Consider the following 21508-nt stretch of genomic DNA (forward strand, 5'->3'; position numbering starts at 1 on the left):
AATAAACAGATAGATTTTGTATCCTTAGTACTGTTTACAATAAATAAATGAATAATTATGTAAATATAGGGCCTACATTATTATATATAATAGTTAGATAGTTTAACATTAATAATGATGATAATAATAATAATGATAATAATAATAATAATAATAATAATAATAATAATAATAATAATAATAATAATAATAATAATAATAATAATAATAATAATAATAATAATAATAACTCTCCACCTTCCCACAGAGGATAAGAAGATCGCGATGTGAGACAGTTTCTCATCATGATTACGTCATCGCACAGTGGGCAGCAGTCCCGAAGATAATCGCAGAAAGTAAAACGTCCCCCTCTTGTGGCCAAATAAATATTGTGCCATCCATGGATGCGAATGTTTCTGCGATGATTTTCCACGGCTATTTTGCCCGATGGCAATTTAATAATCAATGCGTGTAGGACCTATTCCGTCTCCATTTCCTGCAGATGTAGCTTTTATTAGTATCATTCTTTATCATTTTTTTTTTCGGGGGCAATTTATAGAGTAATGTCACATTAAAATTCATGACTGACTCCTAAACTCTTTGGTAAGTTCTTTGCGTGACACAGAAAATCCCTTTTTGTTATACATGTCCATAGTAGTGCCTACAGGATAGTAGTGAGGATGGAAAGGAATATGTGTTACACCGTTAGTCTGTTTCAATAATAGCATTCATAGGACATGCGATTGAAGACGACAGAACCCAAACCAGAAGAGTTAATCCGACGTAAATAGAAAAGTAACAATAGTTAGATAAAGTAAACATTTTCTGTTTGTTATATATTATCTTCGTTGAAGCACTATGACGGAAGCGCACAGTCAAATTCGTCTTGTACAAACACCAGACAAACATCATTATTACCATTCATAAATGGCAGACATCGTATACATAGATTTGTTTACCAATCTACAAGATATAAAGGTTGACGCGACCTTCGCGGTGAACCAGTCATGTTCGCCGCACTCGTCCATGTACACTGAGTGCTTCACACTGCCACATTATTTTGTCATCGCCGCGCATGAAAACGAAGTCAAAACTAAACCCATTATCGCGCGTGGGGAAAGAAAATGATGTCTTTTCGTCAGGTCTGTTCGCATCTCGAAGAGAAAAATGATAATTATATTAGTCAGGTGGTGGATGTTATATCATTGGAAAACATCCCAGGACAAAACATGTTTTTAGTAACGATGCAGAAGATGTGGTGTAATAATTGTTTTCCAGCCAAGTACCCTCAGTAAAGATGCACAAAAACAAAATTGTACTCGTAACAAAATGCAAGTACATAATGATAACGTCATATAGGATGCATGCTCTTTTCGATTGCGTGTTGTCACGACGAAATGTTACAAAGAGCGCGGCAGGAAGTTTGAAGGGGGAGGAGGAGCGAGGCGATGGAGCAGGGGAAGATCGAATCGGGAGTGGTTCAGCAAGGAGCTAGATAGAAGAAAGAGAGGGGGAAAGATGTTGAGATTTCTAGTCAATTGAGTGACAGCAAGAAGAGCTTGTGGGTAAGCCAAAAAATCCTTGTGGCACAGATGGTTGCTAGGGCTTGAGGGTTGACTATACATGCAAGGGATGATTCACGGAGTGATATCAGGGGATGATCGGCTGACAACGCGAACCGCGACTGTCTCCCTCGCTCTTCCCTCTGCCCGGGAGAGATCGGGGCATCCTTCCTGTCTCCATAGCAACGAGATACACATGCTGCCAGCTCTTATATCACCATGGCCATCCTCCTTTTTTTCTCTTTGTCAATTTCGATATTGCCACTCTCGTCATCATTATCATTATCACCACTCGATGATAATGAAGATGATGATGATGATGAGGAGGAGGAGGAGGAGGAGGAGGATAATGATGATGATGATGGTGATGAAGAAGATGATGATCATGATGATGATCATCATCATCACCAACACTGTCTATACATCATCCCCATGGCCATCGATACCATGATCTTGATTTTCAAAACAAAGATGAAAGCACTTATTCTTTTCGTATACATAATGAAAATGAATGTTACAATGTATGATCCGAAAGCAAATAATTGTCATCTTATGAAGCACATATTGTTTTATAACCATGAGGGGAGCAAAGAGAAAAAAGTGGGGAAATGATATAATTGCAATTGATAAAAGAAAATATGCAGTCTTAAGATCGCCACGCATTTGCTGTTGTCATTTTGGAAATTAGTTATTCCAAAACACAGCGGTTTGTGTCTCTGAACACACAGAGATAAAGAATGGATCGGCAGTCTGTCGTTCAGACATCTACATAATTGAATTGACAGAAGGCATACATCATGAACTATGTGAGAACATACCTAAATGTTTAATGTGCGGATACAAAATCAGAAGTCGCATAAAGACATTAGTTTTGATCTAGTGGAGTATTCTCCTTGAGATCAAAATGTTGTCATTCCGCCTTCCGCGGTTGCAAAGGACAAGAAGACATGGTTTGGGAAGTAATGAGTGTAAGGTTGGCCAACATGTTTCCACTAAATTATCTCCAAACATGTATGTTGTCGACAAAGTCTGTGTTAACGATGCTTGAAAAACAGTTATGTAATGCCTCTACATGTGTGTGTGTGTGTCTGTCTGTCTGTGTGTATGGTGTGTGCCCATAATAAATAAAATAATGATTTTTACAATGGCGATGCCTGAGTGGGGTTTGTTTCTATGTTGGTTTTTTTTTTTATGAGTGTTTGTGTTTAGGTAGAAAAATAGTAAAATTGTAGAAGGTAGGGGTGGGAAGGAAAGGATAGGAAACTAAGTAAGGGAGGAGTGGAGGTTCCTTTATTCTTTTTTTTTGGGGGGGGGGGGGGGGGTAGCTCATTGTAAAGTAGTATATTATGGTTAAGAAGGGTAGTTAGGTTAGCTAGGGGTGGGTTTTTATTAAGATATGATATATTTTCATTTTTTTTTCCTTCGGTGATTGCTGTACTACTGCCATTTTACTTGTTATATTGAAAAATGAAAATGTATAATTATTTAAGTTATCTTTAAAACAATAATTCTCTTATGTTTGTATATTATTATACCAAAGTGAACTGATGTTTCTCGTGATCATTTGATTGGAAGTGAATGAATATTATTTGAAAAAAAAAATCCATGGTCTCAGTTTCTGACGTCATAGGCAAGTATTATTGTTCTATAAAAGGCCGTCCAGATGAAATGCGCTTTACGCACTTTGCCTGTTTACAGAGAAGCCTCCAAAAATTGAGAAATTATGGAGGACAAAGGAAAACGGAGTTACAAGGGAGATAAAGGAGTTATCGCTTCAACATTCAATCTATTCATTCCGTAAAAACTAACAAAAGAAACGGTACATTTTCGGAATTAATCCGATTTTAATAGACTGACAGTCTCACCAATGATTTCCCCCCATATCATTATTTGAATCATTATAATTTCTTATCAGATCACTGTCATGATTTGTTGTTTTGAGAAAAGCGACATTATTCCATCTGGCATGACATCCAAGACGAAAAGTCTGAAGTAACTTCCGCAGTGACACGCAGGTGGTGACACGGAAAACTCAAAATATTCTTTCATGAGAAAACAGAGCAAATTTCACGCAAAGACAATGTTTCTACGATTTCAATTCTTCGGGTGACTTTTATGAAAATGTTAGGGTCTCATTATACTAGTTAGTGTCCAGGTATCCAAATGAAACTGTACAAGATACTTACATTTCTAAAGAAATCTATCGAATTTCAAGTCAAAATATTCAATACCGGAAGTTGTAGCATAATTATAATACGACGATGAACAAAGTCAGTTTTGCACACTTTGAATTATAATCTATCAAATTCATGCATTCTAGCTGGTACACCAGACTTCATTAAGTTCATTTTTCCAGACAAAGAAATAAGTAGAGGCAATTATAGAAGTAATAAGAGGAAGAGACAATTCTACTTATACAGAAAGATTATTGTACAATATGGGAGCAGAGAGACAAGCATTGTATGTAGAGAGATACAGAAAATAAATATAATCATCATGTAGATAGATGGATACTAGTAGATAGATAGATGTACAGAGATAGATAGATAGATTAGATGGATAGATATATGAATTAGATAGATAGATAGATAGATTATGATGATAGATAGATAGATAGATAGATAGATAGATAGATAGATAGATATGATAGATATATATCTATAGATAGATAGATAGATAGATTATGATGATAGATAGATAGATAGACAGATTTAGATAGATAGATAGATATAGATAGATAGACAGATCGATAAAGATGGAGAGAATGTGAGAGAGACTGGGGTAGTGATGGCTGCGCAATATCAAACGTCTTCCATATAAAACTCCATCCTCATTCTTATGTACATTATTCAGCCACAAACATACACACATACAATATATAAGATATATCAAAGTGGGTCGCATCCCTCTGTGAACGCGGAAGTCAGCTTGTGATGCAGGGAAGCGTGGGGCATCGGATGCCACAAGGAGTGGTGGTGGTAAGCGATTGATAGTATGGCGATGGGGTCAACGCGTTAACTCGGCGGATACTCGCCGCGCAGCTAGGCGGAAGTTTGTGATAACCATAGAAAGAGGGCCAGATCGCGATTTCCGGTAGCTCTGTGTTGTTGTTATTGTTGTTGTTTTTTTCATTATTCTTCTCCTGGTTACCTTTGATATTTAATACATGATGAGGCACCCGGTTCCTTTGTTCTAGGGGATCAGCGCCTATACACTATCATCACTCTGCACCCTACATTTCACCATTTTGTCTGTCACCATTATCGAAGTGGGATCACTTTACGTCTGGGCTCCATACGAGCATTCACTCTTTCGCTTACATCGTTTGTAAGGTATTGTAATTGGGTGCTCTACTTCCAAGTCAGTTAGCCACTAGCTGCTAACTATAAATTTCACACAACCTCAAGTGCGCTTTTCTTGAGAATTTATACTCCACTTTCTTGAGATGCCTGAAATGATTTGATATGAAAAAGGTTCAAATCTTATAAATTGTAAAGAATTCAGATTCCGTGTTAATGTACATCTCAGGGATCTCATCCAACACTTATCATGCAACTGAGGCTTCAAGATATTTCGCGAGCATTGTGTTCCGTATTTTTCTTTGTCTGTTTTTTTTTTTTACATTTCCCATCTAAAACCGAATGAAACCGAGTAAAAATAGAAATGCCTTCTCTGAAACCGTATATATCTTGTATAATCACATAAATTTCTTCAAGAATGGAGTTTGTTTGCAGGACACTTGGAATGCAAGTAGGGGGGGGGGTAACGAAGCTGCCATAATGTTTCAGCCCCTCATCTCTTAAAATACCTTTAAACAATTTAATATGTTGACCACCATAGTTATCTGTGTCAGTGACAAAGTTGACTCGGCGTAATGAAGTTGCCGAAATATGAAATGTCCAATATTCAAATATCGTGATGGTCATTGATTAGTGTGCATACATTAGTCTTCAAAATGCCTGTGCATGATTGTGTATTATATCCATCACAGACTCGCCAGCTCCTGTTTGGCTCTGTTCATTAGTTCTTGGTATACATTGAGAGTTTCAAGACCTGTTCCGAGTATACTCGGACAAAAGTGTCTATAGGGAATTCGGCCAAACGTCAAAACGTCAAAACAATCGGCAAATCATTGCCATTACTTGTGCTCATATAAGCAAATATGCCTTTTAACCAGGGAGGTGAGACCTCCCTGCTTTTAAACGGAGCAATGCATATGAACCGTGCTGTACATAATCTATCTCGAGGAACATACGTAGTGCCTCATCTTTGCATGGGTACTGTGTGAGCCACATCATCTCGGCTTGAAACGGTAGCAGTAAGGAACAGTTGGTCGCACTGCGCTCTCCTGGCCTGTATTTATCCGACTAGGATATCTAATCGGAATCTCTCAATTATTAATTCTGGCTTGACAAAGTCTTCAGTAATAACAGACGGAAAGGAGTAGGAATTAAAGTCAACGTCTAGTTGCTTTGCACCCCTCTTCTCATTACACCTCCCTCCCCCCCCCTTCCTCCCCGGTGCAGTTTGATTCTTGTCCCCTCGCATGGTATAAATAACCCCAATCTCATCATATTGCTTCATTGTATCTACCTGCTCTTGATGACAAAATACTTTGAAGTCAGTGTATAGTAATTGTTGTTGTTGTTGCTGCTGAAGTCGTGTTTTTTTTTTTCGACAGTCTTCTACTTCATACACGTACACTGGAAGATAGTCTTCGTTGTGACATCATCTTTCCTACCCAAGAGGAGAGGAGCGGTTCGCTAATCAAGCGCACACAGCTGCAACAAAAGGCCTTCCCAGCATAGCCAAGGACTTCTTTCATCTCTGGGGGTTCTTTAACGTGTGGTTGCAGGCCGACATTTTTAAAACACCTCTTTTATCGCTCGGCGCACAAAAGACAAGGATTTCGGTCCCATTGTAATTTTGGGTCGTGGAGCGATCATCGGCTCTATAAGCTATTATGCGCGCATATCGGGTGGACGTCTCCTGTTTTTTAAAAGGATGCGCTCGTGAGTCGATTTATGGCGCACATCTGAGCTCTGAACTCGAGCCCAGACGACGTATAGCCGCACCAAAAGCGACCTGAGCAAGTCATTGTTGCCATGACAACAGCAACAGCAGGAAGCGGAGTGGCAACAGGTGATGCTACGCGGTGTGATATCTGTTGAGGGGGTAGGCATGTGTGTAGATGGAGAGGGAGAGGGAAGAAGAGAGACAGGCAATGGAGACAGATCAATACTGGGAAAGAAACCTGACAGCATGTGCGTGAGAGAAGATGTGTGTGTGGGGGGGGGGGGGGGGGAGGGGAGGATGAGAGGAAAACGCACAGGGATTGTATGAGTCTGTGTGGGTGGGTATCTGTGTGTGGGTGTGTGCGTGAGAGAAGAGGGGAGGGGAGGGAGATGAGAGAGCATGAAAGAGGAAGTCAGTTTCTTATTCTCTTGAAGTGTAACGGTCGAAAGATGAAATAGGCCCTTAAGGAAATAAAACAATAAAGATAATCAACATAACAAAAGTAAAGAACAAGCCGGGGGGGGGGGGGTTGTCGGTGACAATTATGGGATAATGTATAATGTGAATAGATTATGATACAGATACAACAACAACAACAACATATCTACAGCTATGTCTGCCAATGATTTCTCTTTTTTTTCCCGACGGCAAATATTATAATGTTCTTATCAGTTACAATCACAAGATATTGATCTTAGTTTCAAAATCATTTCGCCCTCCTAACGTTAAAGTGATCGTACAGTTTTGGTTGAGACCTAATTTCAGGTTTCTAACATTTTTTGGTGAGATAATGAGAAACCTCTTATGAAATATGAAAAAGAGCATGTAATTCCATGAGGAATTCAACGTTATTTGATTAAAATTGATTTTCAAATAGCTGAGATATTCAAAACAGAGCGATTCTAATGAGTGTGGGCCCACACTTTATGACGATCGCTTTGTTTTACTTTGTTTTTGGATGTTTCAGTCATTCCAAACCCGATTTTCATCAAATAACTTTGAATTCCTCTTGAAATGGTATGCTATGTACTATTTCATAAGTGTTTTCTTGGTATCTCACAAAAAGTTATAGGCCCAATTCTCATCTCCACCAATACTGTACCATCCCTTTAAGTGTAGTTTCTTTATAAGCCATTGTATGAAGATACATGTAGAGGATTGGAATTTTTTTTTTTAAAGCAGTGCCCTTTTAAGGTCTGTTATAGGGTTCCTACAATCCAAATGATCTATAGATGCCTTTTGGTCTGTACATATACGCATCATGATATTATATTCTTGACTTTTTTTTTCTTATTTTTTTCTTCACAGTGTCAAGCCCCATCAGCCCTAAAATCATCATATTCATATTTCAGCAGTGATATCTTCTTCCTGTACACATGAGCTGAACAATAGACACGTCCAGTTATGTGTCTTTGCACCATTCACTGCTATCATAACTGTACTCACAAAGTCATCACACTTTCATTCTTTTTATGCAAATGTTTCTGACAAATTTTTGACACAGCAATGAATGATAAGGCACATAACTGTGTCTATTGTTCAGTTTAAGTGTTACAAGAGGATGATGTCACAGCCAGATTATGAAGGAAGATGATCTGGATGATTTTTAAAGAGGTGATGGGGCTTAAAAGGGTACAGAAAAAACAATGATTCAAAACAAATGATGCATATTTTCATGAAGTGTTTAGTGATTGGATAATGGTTATGTACAGACGAGAAGGCATCAGCAGAGGTCAACATACATTTGTATTGCAGGGACCTTTTAAACAACAGAAAATGGCAATTTCTTTATGTGCAAAGCATTGATCAATATCTTCAATTGAATTCGATTCAATTTATTTCTATCGAACAAAAGGTGATACATATAGTACAAAGTGTATAAGCAAAAGTATACACACTTATATAAAGAATAGTACTATATGACCTGTGTGTGCGAATGAATGAATACGATAGTATAAAAAAAAAAAAAGAACATGCACTTTGTTTGCTCATTTCCATCTGAGCAGATGCTGGATAGCCCATATTCAGCTACGTTAAGCTGGTCTTCCATGGGATCCAGTTGGATGCGAGTTGGGACCACTTCACCGGGTTAAACATCCTGGTCTTTGCGATGAATGAATGAAGCGGGATCTTTTACGTGCATGAGTTGTTACTCTCTCATACACGGGACCTCCATTTTATGTCCTAGTAGGAAAGTATACAAGCTCCATTAGAAAATTATCTAAGCTGTTTTATTTCTTTGATCATGCCAAAAATGAAGAAAATTTATTGAACTCTGTTCACTGTTCATTGAGAGACCTGTGAAGTATAACATACAATCCCACTATCATTTCCTCAAATTTGCATATGATTATGTGGTTGCGTTTATAGTATCGCTGTTTTGTGAAAATATTTGAGGAATTTTGAGGTACAAATTCTTTCTCATCTTTGTCCGAATTAAAAAAAAAATGATCTTCTTCTCTTCTTTTTGTTCAACTTTTTTTTTTTTAATCTGGATGTAAAAGCTAACTCAAACATGACTAATATCTACATACATAACTGCATTGGACATGTTGTCCTTTTTTCTAAATTAAACGAAAAGCAATTCATCGTCCCTAATCTATAAGGCAAAATTCAAAAGATATATATGCCTACCGTCTTGTTTTCTTCACTTGTATACTCTGCAAATTGGTTTTATTTTGTTTGAAATCAAGACACTGTAAGGAATGTTATTGACACATTATCATTTAAATTTACAGGACAAAATGCAGTTCATATCTCTTGATAATCAAACCTCTAATTATTTTTTTTTCACCTCCTCACTTTCGACAAAAATCAAAAACAATGTCAAGAATAAAACAAAAACAAAAAAGAAAAAACCCAGCAACATAAATAGGCCAGAACCCCCATCACCAATGTGCGCTATCCTGATATTCTCCATGCTTGAAGTCAAAGAACTCCCCGAGGTGGGTCCTTTCACAATACAAACTGCAAGATCATCGTGCCAGTACGCATACTTCATTGTCCATATCAAGAAAAAATTATCTCTGGTATAGTTTATAAAATGCACATATTTATCTTTGAGTCCCATCCTGTATGGAAGAAGCTGATAGACACATGAAAATAATAATGATTAGAAGTGTCCGTTGCATATCATGTGAGAAAACATTATAAACAGTAATTGAGTTTTTAAGTTTCTGAAAAGGAACCGCATAATGTCCATTTATTTTCTATTTCATGACAAGAAAAGATGTGCTTATTATTTGGGTCAAAAAAAAAAACAAACAAACAAGACGGTTGAAGACTTGCAGTCTATTTGCGAGGAATGAGACACCGTCAGCTGCAAACGTGGTTTTGGAATCATAGGTGGGTGTAGGCTGGTATTCCGCCTTCACGCAGTTTTGATCAGGGATAATCGAAAACGGTGCGGTGCCACCCGGAGGAAAGAATGAGAACGCGATAATAAAATGCCTATTATATTAAGCGGGCGTATTAGACGTACTGTATACAGTGAGCTCGTGCAATCTCCGAGGCCAAATTTACCATGAGTCTTCTTATATACAAGACATAGAAAAAGAGTAACATGTTTGATCATCTGATATCGTTAATATGCTTTATACTGTAGGTTTGTGAAAGAGCCACGCACCCAGACACAGCCCTCGGCGACCCCGCTTTGCCCCTTGCCCCCCCCCCCCCCACCCCCCCCCCCACACCGCATTATACGCCCCTCTAGCTGCCCTCTTCTCCACTTTTCTCTTTATCCTCTCCCCTTCCTCATCTACCGCCGCCACTACCACCACCACCACCACTACCACCATCACCTACTTATGGCGTCTTCGCTGCGCTTGGATACCACGTTTGCCAGGTACCCGCATCGTATGGTAAAAAGCGAGTCACCGCCTGTATCTCCGCCACGGTAAATTTGCATACCAAAGTGACAATCGCCGAAGAAAACAGAATTACGAAGAGATAACCCAACATGCGGTTTACACGCCCGTATTCTGTTGTGTTCGCCCAATGATTAGCGTATTCTCGATTGTGTACAAAGCATCGGATGCACGCACAGTGTTATATGCAAGCATCTTCCACTGTTACGGTAAAGTTCCATGGGAACCAGTGATGTTAAGTTTTCTCCTCAACCAACATCTGGCGCACAATCATGCCATTGCCCTCTCTCCCTCTCTCCCTCCTCCCTAGCTGCCTTTGCCAAACCCCCATGCATTAGCTATTCAGGTTGGTAACGAATGACCCAGTTGTGTTCCTTCATCAGGTTGAAAATTCTGTCGCCATTATTATAAACTTATAGTTGGTCGACTTCTCATGTCTCTTTTACGTGGATTAACTGTGACAGTTTCAACTTATTTTTATGATTACAAATTTAATTCAGTGCAATATAATAATTTCTATCTTCAATGGCGCCAAAGAGAAATAATCTAAATGCATTCACTTTCAGCACATTAAAATTCATGTACCCATATGCGTTCATTATACTGATGTGTACAATGCGTCTTTACAAGAACACAAATATACAAAGCAACATTAATTGTTGAATAACAATCTGATATGATGATTAAATTGTAATTTATGCATATTTACATAGCATTGAGTAAATGATGGTTATGGACCGCGAGAAACAAAACTCAGTTATAATTGGGGTCCATTAACATATTAATGATATGTACAAATTAAAATGTAATCATATACAGATTGATAAAGAACAACAAAAACTCAAAAACAAACACTGAGGACGCATTTGTATACAATTAAAGAAATCCTCATCAATTTGAAGCCATGGCAAATACAGCAAAATAATAAAAAGCGCCTTTATGCAAGATTTTTCTAAATTTTGATAATGCTCCTCTAGACTTTATATCATTGCAAGACCTGAGATATTGACAGGTATAATACCGTTTTGTCAATGTTGTCTACGGTGTCCCATTCATCATTTTTACGATGTTCATTATTTTGGAGAACGTAGCTCTTCCGCTGCTACCTGTTCACACTGAGAAAGTAATTACCGTATAGTTCACTTTTTGCTATAGACCTATACATTATAACTTAATTCTATTCGTCACTTGTCATCTGTTCTCTCCCAGTTCACTCTGTCTTTTTCATGCACTTTCTAATACTTCCATATACATTCGGTCTCTTTTCTTTCTCTCCGTATATACTCTCACTTTAATTCTTCCTAATTGTTTCCTATAGGTTCATTACTATGAGCCTGTGTTAACGTCAAGTAGTTAAGGATCAAGCCGATATTGATGGAATCTAAATCTCACTAAAATCACACCAAACGACATTCCATATCATAAAGACGGTCCCTATCGCATACATATAACCTCCGATTTATAATATAAACTATACTGGAAATTAAGAGAATTATATCAATTAAGAGAGAATAAACATACATGAAAATGCTTTCTGAGAGAAAACCCGTTGTCTATACTTGGGCGATATTGTTTCTATTTCGTAGCAAGAGAGGGAGAGAGAGAGAGAGGGGGGGGGGGGGGAGGGATACAAGAAAGAGAAGGGAAAGAAAAAGATGGCGATGAAGAACTTATAGTAAATGTCTGATAACCAGTGATTTATCAAATAAAGCAAGAGAGAGTTTGAACATACCAAAAAAAAAAAACACTATCTGTTCAAAAAACAAACCATTGTCTGGATTATGCAATATTGTGTCTTTTTGTAGCAAAATGAGAGAGTTATAGGAGACAGAGAGAGAGAGAGAGAGAGATAGAGAAGGCAAAGCAATAGATGAAGATGAAGTAGCAATGAGAAGAAAAAGAAAAACAACACGAACGGGACGAAGATAAACGGAGTGCCAAGAAAAGCACAGATCACACGTGTGCACCTTGTCCCTTACAACGTACCCACGTCTGTTTTGATTGTAATTGATCTGCTGTTTCGAAATAATGCTATACGGTTTCAGAACTTGAGAATTCATCAAAATAAACATATCGTACATCAGCATTGCGTCATGGTCACTATAAAATGGATGTGGTCAAAGCTATATATAAAGGGAAATTGAACATCTTCATTTAAAAGGTATGAAAGCACATTCAACGTGAGGAAAAAAAAAACTAATAAAAACAGACTGACCATTCCTTGTTGAAAGTCGACACAAGAGCCAAAATATTTTCATAAAAGATGTTAGGATAGCAACTCTTGCTGGAATGGCAACTTCCCATAGCAACAGCCAATCAGGAGGCTGGAATCTTGTCGTTACCATGCATGACAATTGCCATTCCAGCAACAGTTGCTATCACATCAACTTTGTTTGAAATGGGGCCCAGGACCGTACAGCGCATTGTCAAAACGTTTAAAAACTGTACAAATATATCTAATGTATAAAGGATTACCGTGTGACCAATTCTCTTTTACTCTCGTCGATTCATAAACAGTGTGGAAAGATAGTGTAATAGGCCTACTGACGTCTGTCGACGCCTTCATACCCTCTGCGCGTCATTGAACGTGTACATGATGGCCCTTGAACTGTCCATTGAATAGGCACCTAAACTTGTGATTTGTCCTTACTAAATTGGATACATTGAGAAAGTGTGTAAAGTGTAGATAGGAAGAGCTTGATCTTAAAACGAGTTGACGCCATTCTTGCCAATTAACGATATTTGCGATTAAACCTGCTTGAAAAAACCCAGAATATGATAAGAAAATATGGGATTTTTAAATCATAATTCAAGAAGGTGCTTTGTTATGTACCAAGTGAGGTATCATTGGAAAGGGTTTTGTCTAGTTTTGTTGTGTTTTTCTCTTGGCGTCTGATTTTTTTTTTCTTTAAGTGGCGTTTAACCCGTTTTGCGATAAAAACCCTTCATATTTTTTAATACACATCGCACTATACCGCATTGCTGATGGAATTCAGATAGTTGACACCGGACATACGCGCGTAATACTTTAGTTATGACAAGTGGTTTCTGTCCAAAACAGCGTCACCTCATAACCTCAGATGGCAACTTATCAAACTTGTGTATTCATCTCAAATAGTTGATATTCACGACGAAACGGCATCTTTATTAAAGACAATCTGTTTTTTCCCCAGTGATACTTACATACAATACTTTCAATTTAACAGGATATGCTATAAGAACAGACTTGATAGATACAAAAACTGCATTTGCTATCATTTATTTTTGTCTTCTACGCAAATGAACTCTTATCGTAGGGAAATAATACATTTTGAACAAAAAGAAGATTTTCTTTGATTAAAATTGTATCTTTGCATCATCATGGTTAATAGCTCCAGAAAACTGGATGTGGTCCTCTCCTCAAGATTTTGTTCTCCCGTATTCATCAGAAGGTGCATGCTGAGACGAGTCAGGTAACCTCGGTGATCAGAACGTCAAGTAAAGAGACAAGTATGACTATGGCATCATCATCTCTTGTGAATTTGCATAGCATCATATAGATGATGCTTTTAGTGTTACTATCTTGTGAAAACGATTGAAACTTTAAATGTCCATAACTTTCTTATCAGTCATTAATATAGAATAGGTCCGAGTTCTATAAACATTCTGTCATTCAGTTCGCATGGTCTTACTGAGTGGGGCTTGAACATGGTGACGTGTTGTCTCGGTGCCTTCTTACAAAGGTTGCGGGTCGACTGATGGGCTGATGATGCTATGGGTGAGCGTGCATCAAAGGCTCCTTCTTGTGTAATCTCTCTGAGGAGAAAATTTAGAGTGAAGAGGGAGAGACACACACACATAATAAAGATGATCTCGTATAAAAGAATCGCTCATCCGTGCCTATTCACAGGACAGCCTCTCGCTCATCCGTACGTGTATATAGGGGATTGGAGCAAGCAAGGAGGTACACAGCGAGTGCCGTGATGGTGACAACGAGGAAAAGAAGACCCTCTCCCCCTTTCACTGATTGCAAATAAAGACAGGAACAACAACAACAAAAACCCACACACACAGAAAAAAAAAAAACCTAACTCAGGTGCCTTGTTGCTAAACTCCGAGCTTGTTGTCATAACTATCTTTGGCAAGATATCGTTGGAGTGAAATTCCGAAGCAGACTCCGAGCTCCCCCCCCCCCCCACCCCTAATGAAGTATCAATTCTTAGCACGTCCTCCAACACCTATTGTATCAAGTAATTGACACAATGACCTTTGACATTGAACATTCATTGTCACGGTTGCTCTAGAAAAACCTGCCGTGACCATGAAGCTCCATGCCGTGACTGCCCAATCATGACGTCATAATGACACCCATTTACCGTGAGCTACCATAGCAACTATAGCAATGAGCGTTCGCCGTTTCACCCCTCCGTTGGGACTGCTTTGCTACTAGCTGACAGAAGTAACCAGAGTGATACGGAAGTAGGACTACATTTTACTTCAAACTGTAATTAATTCTGAGGCAGATGAACCATCTAGATGTTAGATCAGGGATCCACGTCATTAAGAAAATGTACAAATCAAATATTTCAAAATGAGTGATGGCGTATCTATTGACAACAGCCGGGAAATTGCCAATCGGTTTTGAGCATTTATATTGCTGTGATAACGACATAATATTATCACAATTAGGCCTAGCTCTAACCTAAAAAGAAGTAACAAATGTACGGATACCTTCTTTTTTTTTAAACCCTTTCTGTGTCAGGGACTTCGAAGAGTGTGTGTACAACTTCTGTGGGTTATGTACCAATCGGACCTCGAAACGCACAAAGGGTTAGGTAGGCACCAGGAATGAAAATCAAACTGATAACCAGTCTTAATTCACTTTTTTTCTGCTTGGGAAGACGGTTTAGTCTTCGTTTCACCTTAGAAAGGAGTGTCGTGTATAACAGTCGTAGTCACAATGAGGATCACAAACTACTCGTGGCAACCTGGCAACTGTCACAAACCGGCCACATCCGACTGTTTCAGTGGTAGGCCTGTGTGTGTAGTAATTGAGTTGCAATCTAACCCGTCCGTGCTTTCCTGATGTTGGTCAGGAACTTGAAGGAAACGGAGAGGAAGACTCAGAACAGACAAGCATCTGTATTCTGAATAATGTAGTGATTTCTTCTCCTCTGTGTGTGTGTTGTTATGTACGATCATGCGTACATATTTCCGCATCTCTTTTAAGTGGTGCATAATTATGACTATATAATAGTGTATGGGCCTACGAGGTGGGGGGGGGGGGGGGGTGCCGCCACGTCAACTCAGATTGTTTTTTTTTTTCCTGCAGGCCTATAGGTGTCTTGTAGCCTTTCAGTCTTCACGTGTGCTTTGACAGATTCCAACACTGTGGGATCAGGCCTGTAACATTTTACTTGTACTTTTGATTAGTCTGATCTAGACTAAAAACTTGTTTGGGACGTTTATGAAAGAATGCTCTCAATCTCCTTGCACTCTTCTCATTATACCACCTTACATGTCTCAAATATTGTTGCTTATATCTCCATGAATAAGAAAGCTCTGTAGCAAATGCATATTCGATTGAAACTATACAAAATCATAGTTCCCGACTAATTGCAAATGAGGGTGGCTGGAAATATTAGGTACTACACACTGATTACAATACAAGGAGGACAGAATGTCAACTAACAACATCTGTATAGACACAGGATCAGTCGTGGTAGGTAATCTAGTCCCGTAGGGCTTTTAATTATAAGCATGACAGATATAATTTATCATTCGGAGTGGGTCGAGGAAACATCAGATGATTGAAACAAACTCAAAGCCAATTCATCATCCTACGTCGATGCGGCATGAGATGTCTTTTGGGGATCGCAAGAATTGTGCGAGAAGTTGCTGGAGAACTTCAGGAACCCTGGGATCATGAGCAACAGAATGAGCTCGTTTTCAAGTTCGGGCCTGTGCGCCATATTGGCGTATCCTATCCTACAGCAGTGAGGAGGTTGCGTGTGGAGCATAATGTGAGCCATGCCGTATCTTTTACAAAGTTCCGTATAGACATAACCCTTGCATATTTGCACATCGATATACCCTCCGCTTGAATGCCCAGGTGTGAGTTCAACTTCCAGCCCGCATGACAACGGAGTAAAGTTCTCCTTTGCATCACATGATAATCTCGCGCTGCCCTTATTTAGTTCTCTTTTTCTAGTCGCTAAACACCAATGAACCAAAGAGCACGATCCTAGCGCAGCCCGCGCGCCGAACGAAGTACAAGATAATAGTCCCTCCCTATCCTCTTATTGCTCGAGCGCTCAGCGATGGATGGGTTCCACTTCCAACCACATGTTAGAGAAAGACACAAGAGAAGAGGAGACAAGTCTACTGATGAATTATTCATGACTCCGCACTCTCCGCGACTATGAGCAGTGGTTGGTCTCTGTGTAGTGTGTGTGTGTGTGTGTCTCGCTCTGTGTGTGTGTGTACGGTGTGTGTGTCTCGCGGAGGTTGAGAATGTGATGTGTATCCAGTGTGTCTACGTAACGCCTGCAGTGCCAGAGAGCAATCGTCGTTTTGTATTGCTGTAAGCGAAATCCCGCATCCTCGATCAGTCAATGCGAGCAGCGGAGCTATTGGCATCATGTCTCGGCGTAAGCAGCCCGCCCCGGTCCGACTCCCCGGTAAGTTTGCCTTCTACGTTTTTCTCCATCTTCTTCGAACTATTTCTACAAACCAACTGTAGAGTTACTCTTCGTACTCCGCACTTTTCTCCCCTTGGAAAGTATAGATGGAGATTTGGATGAATGTCTGCTGCGGTGTTTACTGCGTGATGCTGCGGTATTTTCTAATTCTACACAATACTGCGTGCATCCTGAGTGATTCTTCCCTCCCGTGGTTGCGCGGAAGTTTTGTGATAATATCCATTGGAATGCAAGCGAGTGTGACCGAAAACGTGGGAGTGAGTTTGTAATTCAGTCCGTGTCATTGTTAGATATCAGCTTGAGTATGTTTGCTGCAGATTTGGGGAGTGTGGAGATGACTGTTCATGCAAAAGATTTTGTTCCAAAGTTTGATGAAGGTATTACCCAACATCATGGCGGCAGAAAATGCCGTTCAATCACCGCTCATTTGTACATCCTCCCATTCCAATGTGCGCTTCCTTATTCGTGAAACTAAAGTAAGTCTTCCAGTTTAAAAGAGTCCCTGTATCAGTATCACTTACACATGCAGCAACGGATTTGAGAGCATCTCAGAATCTTTGGTAAGTGCAAATGATAAAGCACCCCTCCCCCCCCCCCCGCTCCGCAGAACACCGGCCATCTTTGTATAGGTTACGTTCAACCCCGACTTATAGCCCCGCACACCTTACAAGTCAAGTGAGTAGAAGAGAAAGGATTTGAAAAGGAAGGAGGAAGTTTGCATTGGGGAAGTGAGAATTAAATGACCGTATCGCCATGACCGAGGCATGGCACAGCGCGCGTTAATCGTTCTCCTCCTTTTATATCAGAGCTTCTATGATACATAGGGCTAGTGTCTAGTACGAACTGTACGAAGTCGGAGTTACATTTGTATGTTTACTCATCTCTTCTTTTGTTATGTTTCGCATTCCTTTTAAACCGTAGGGAAGTGACGCAATGTCATCTTTATGATGCGACTTTTTACGTGTTCTTTAACTATGAAAACTATGAGAAAACCAAGTGTTGGATCAGTACTGCATAAAGTGTCTAGGTTCGCTCCTTCTTTCTAAACTGCTCCGTCACACACAAACAGTAGTATTCATGGTAATTACGTTTCCTCCTTTTTAAAGCTCTCTCCACATATAACCTGACTGTGCATGTGATACACACTGCACTGTTGCCCGTGACAGAAATTACTAGTTGGCTGGTATATCAAGTGATGAATGTAACGGTGTACCTACCTGTCCTTCTACTCTGTGTGTGTGTGTGTGTGTGTGTGTGTGTGTGTGTGTGCATGTGTGCATGTTTTTGTGTGAATGCTTGAAATTTTCCTTTTTTTTTTTTGTTGAGATAACTCTAGGTAGATCCGTGACGTATCCTAAATCTTGCATGCCGTTGTGTATTTTCGTCACAATCCCGTACAATAAAACAATGGAGATTTATTTATTTATTTATTTATTTATTTTTAATGAGGATGCGCGATGCATGATGATGAAGTGCCGCAGCGCGCGCTATGTGCAGATGTGTGTGAGTTCGCGCTATGTGTTCGAGTATGGTGGTGATGTGGATGCAAACTGCATGGGCAAACTTTGAACCTTTTGCGTGAAGAGGACGGACATGGAAAAATCGGCCATGCCACTGCACTAGCGCGCTAACCCGTGGCGGGATCGTTTGCGCTTGAAGACCCGATTGTTCAAGATTTATAAAAGAATGAAGAGAGGAGGAGGGGGAAATGATCTAAACCCTCGGCGAATCGAGGAAAGCTTTAAAGATGAATCAACAACTTTGTCCGATCTTTTGATTTGATGTAAACAGCAAGCTACTTCCTTGATTCTTCCCTCAATGATCTTGTGATAATATTTTTCCCATTTTGCGTTTTGTAACGTTTCGCCGGAATTTTCTGTGCATCGAACTCGATGCATAGATGAAAGATTTCGAAGAGGTACATAAACTCTACTGAGTAGTACTGTAAATCGTCTGGAAATCTGTGCCTGGTGGTTCGTGAGTTTCAAGAAAAGTTTGCTTTGCTGTTTGCTTGATATTTCTTGTTTAATCTGTGGTAATGCCCGTGAAAATTGATGTAGGTTTGAGCTTTTGCTGAGTTATCATCACAAGAAGAGCTTTCAATAAAGTTTCATGATTACGCGTGATGCTCGATTCTGTCTTGGCACCCTTTCCCCCATAATAACGTCTCGGCTGTGCTCTCTTGGTGAAGATAACGCTGCATTGATAACTCGCGGTGCTTGTGTCGTGTGTTGTTCTCGACAACGCCCATTTTACGTACGGATCGCTGTGCCTTTGGCCTCGATTCGGTCGATCGCCCGTGCACCACAGAACTCCCCATCAGCGAAGTGGGCTGTAAAACGCACTAGCCTCGTATGGAGGAGACCTGTTTGATACGTGTAACACCTTCAACATAAAAAAAAGAAGAAAAGAAAATAGTTGTGGTACAAAGAGAAGCGAGGATAAACTCGGGCAGTTCTGCCAGTTTGCTAGAGCTGGCATGCAGTACAGCTGTGCATGGTCTAAAGACAAAAATTGGAATACCATCTGAACTTATGGGAATGATTCGACTTATGTTTTTGTTTTGATTTGTTTATGTTTCAACATACTCTGTGGGTCTAGTCAATTCATGATTGTCTCTTTGGTAATAATATGTCCAGAGAATCAGTTTGATACTTCCTTTGAAAAGTACAAATAAATTCTGCAATAGCCTATAGGGATGATTCATTTCTCTCCTTTTTATTCTCTCTCACCTGGTATCAGTTTATAGGGAGAACTTCAATGAAAAGAAAGTTATTGGTATAGCTTCATTCTGAAGATGAATGCTATTTAATGACAGGCAACATCTCCCAAATCTGGTTTAACAAGGAGATCAACAATGGGGATCTAAAGTCAGAGATTGGCCAAGAGAAGGGAAGTTCGTGGAGTCGGGACTTGGTCTTACTGGCCAGATATTTGGCCCAGTGTGTAGATAACCAAGAATTCTTTGCCATAAAAGTGAGTGCTGGCTGATTCTCGCCCTTATCACTTGTTGCCATCACTTCCTTGAGCACCTTTTTGTACATCCTGCCCGTCTTCCCTCCATCCTTCTATAGACCTTACCCCCCTTTTCTCCACTGACCTTCATCAACTGTGCACTCCACCTGACTTTGCCTTTTGTCTTTTTATTCTCTTTCGCAGTTCATTCTTTTTCTCTTCTTCTTTTTTCTTTGGTCTTTTATTGTTGGGTTTTGCCGTGGTTTGAGATGCACACACCTTGACCCTTATTCGAGAGATATGAAGAGTTTGTTGTTTAGAGGGAGCGAGGTGACTTTTGTTAGCTCAGCGTCTGCTGAAGAGGGTGTGCATATCGTGGGTCGAACTAGGTCCACACGCCGCACTCTTGATGGGAAGACCCAACTGTGTCTCTCTGCCTGTAGTCTGTACACATGTATGCAAATCTGCTGCTCAACCATGCCCGCATTAGACTATTATTGATTTGTCGTCAAGTAAGTGAGGCCATTGTGTCGCATGAGCAGCGGCAGAGTGAGGGGCCACGTTATCCTGATGCTGGAGTTCCGAGCGAGCAGCCCCCTGGTTTGAAAGGGGGAAGTGAGACAGGGACAGAGACAGCAGAAAGAGAGAGAGAGGGAGAGAGAAAAAGAAAGAAAAGAGGGTGGGGGTAGTTAAACAGAGACAAGAGACAAACAGAAAGACTGAGGCAGAAGGGGCATGATGCTGCTGGGAAAGAATGAGGAGTTATAAAAAAAAAAAGTTGCAAAGAATTGAGGAGAAAAAGAGAAGAGGAGGGGAGGCAGAAGAGGGGATGGAGCATATTAAAGAATAATCTCTGAGAGAGAAATAGAGGGTGGGGCAATTGGGAAGGGGTATTGAACACTTCATCTCCCCCCCCCCCAAAAAAAAAAAAAAAGAAAAAAGGGGAAGATGTATGTCAAGGCTGCCCAAAGGATGATGTCCATCCAAGTAAAATTAAAATTGTGATGACGGTTTCATTTTCATAATGCAAGGTCTTTTTCCTCACCTTGGATTGACAATCTAAATCAGCTTTGATAGAGACACCCTTTTCTAAGGAGCTTTAAAGAGGAAATCCACCCCAAAAGTAAATAAACCCCAAAAGAAGAGAAAAAAACCCTACAGAATGTTCAAGAAAATGTAAAAAGATCAGATAAGAAATAATGAAGATACGACATCTTGAAATGTCGTATCTTTTAGGAAAACAACTCTTGACCAGTCCTTATGAATATTCAAATAAGCAAGTTGATGATGTCATGCCCTCACAACTTTTCATGTATACATGTTGTACATATAAAATTTGTAATAGTTGTTATTTTTAGCTAATTACAGGTAAAAGCATATTCCCATGCTAAAATATTTCAGAGATAGCATTTCTTTTTTTTTTTTGTAATTTTAGGTGGTTTTATGGCAA

The 21508-nt window shown here is 39.7% G+C and overlaps 1 protein-coding gene across 1 annotated transcript in view; it reads left to right on the forward strand.

The window, feature by feature from the left end:
• Positions 1-17039: 17039 nt before the first annotated feature.
• Positions 17040-21508, forward strand: part of LOC140233460 (uncharacterized) — a 65695-nt gene continuing 61226 nt past the window's right edge. Inside the window, exon 1 of the mRNA XM_072313577.1 lies at positions 17040-17082. Coding sequence (XP_072169678.1) covers positions 17043-17082 — 40 coding nt within the window. The 5' untranslated portion in view covers positions 17040-17042. The remainder of the gene's footprint in view (positions 17083-21508) is intronic.

The sequence above is a fragment of the Diadema setosum genome, chromosome 9, assembly GCF_964275005.1.
Source record: "Diadema setosum chromosome 9, eeDiaSeto1, whole genome shotgun sequence".
Taxonomy (NCBI): Eukaryota; Metazoa; Echinodermata; class Echinoidea; order Diadematoida; family Diadematidae; genus Diadema; species Diadema setosum.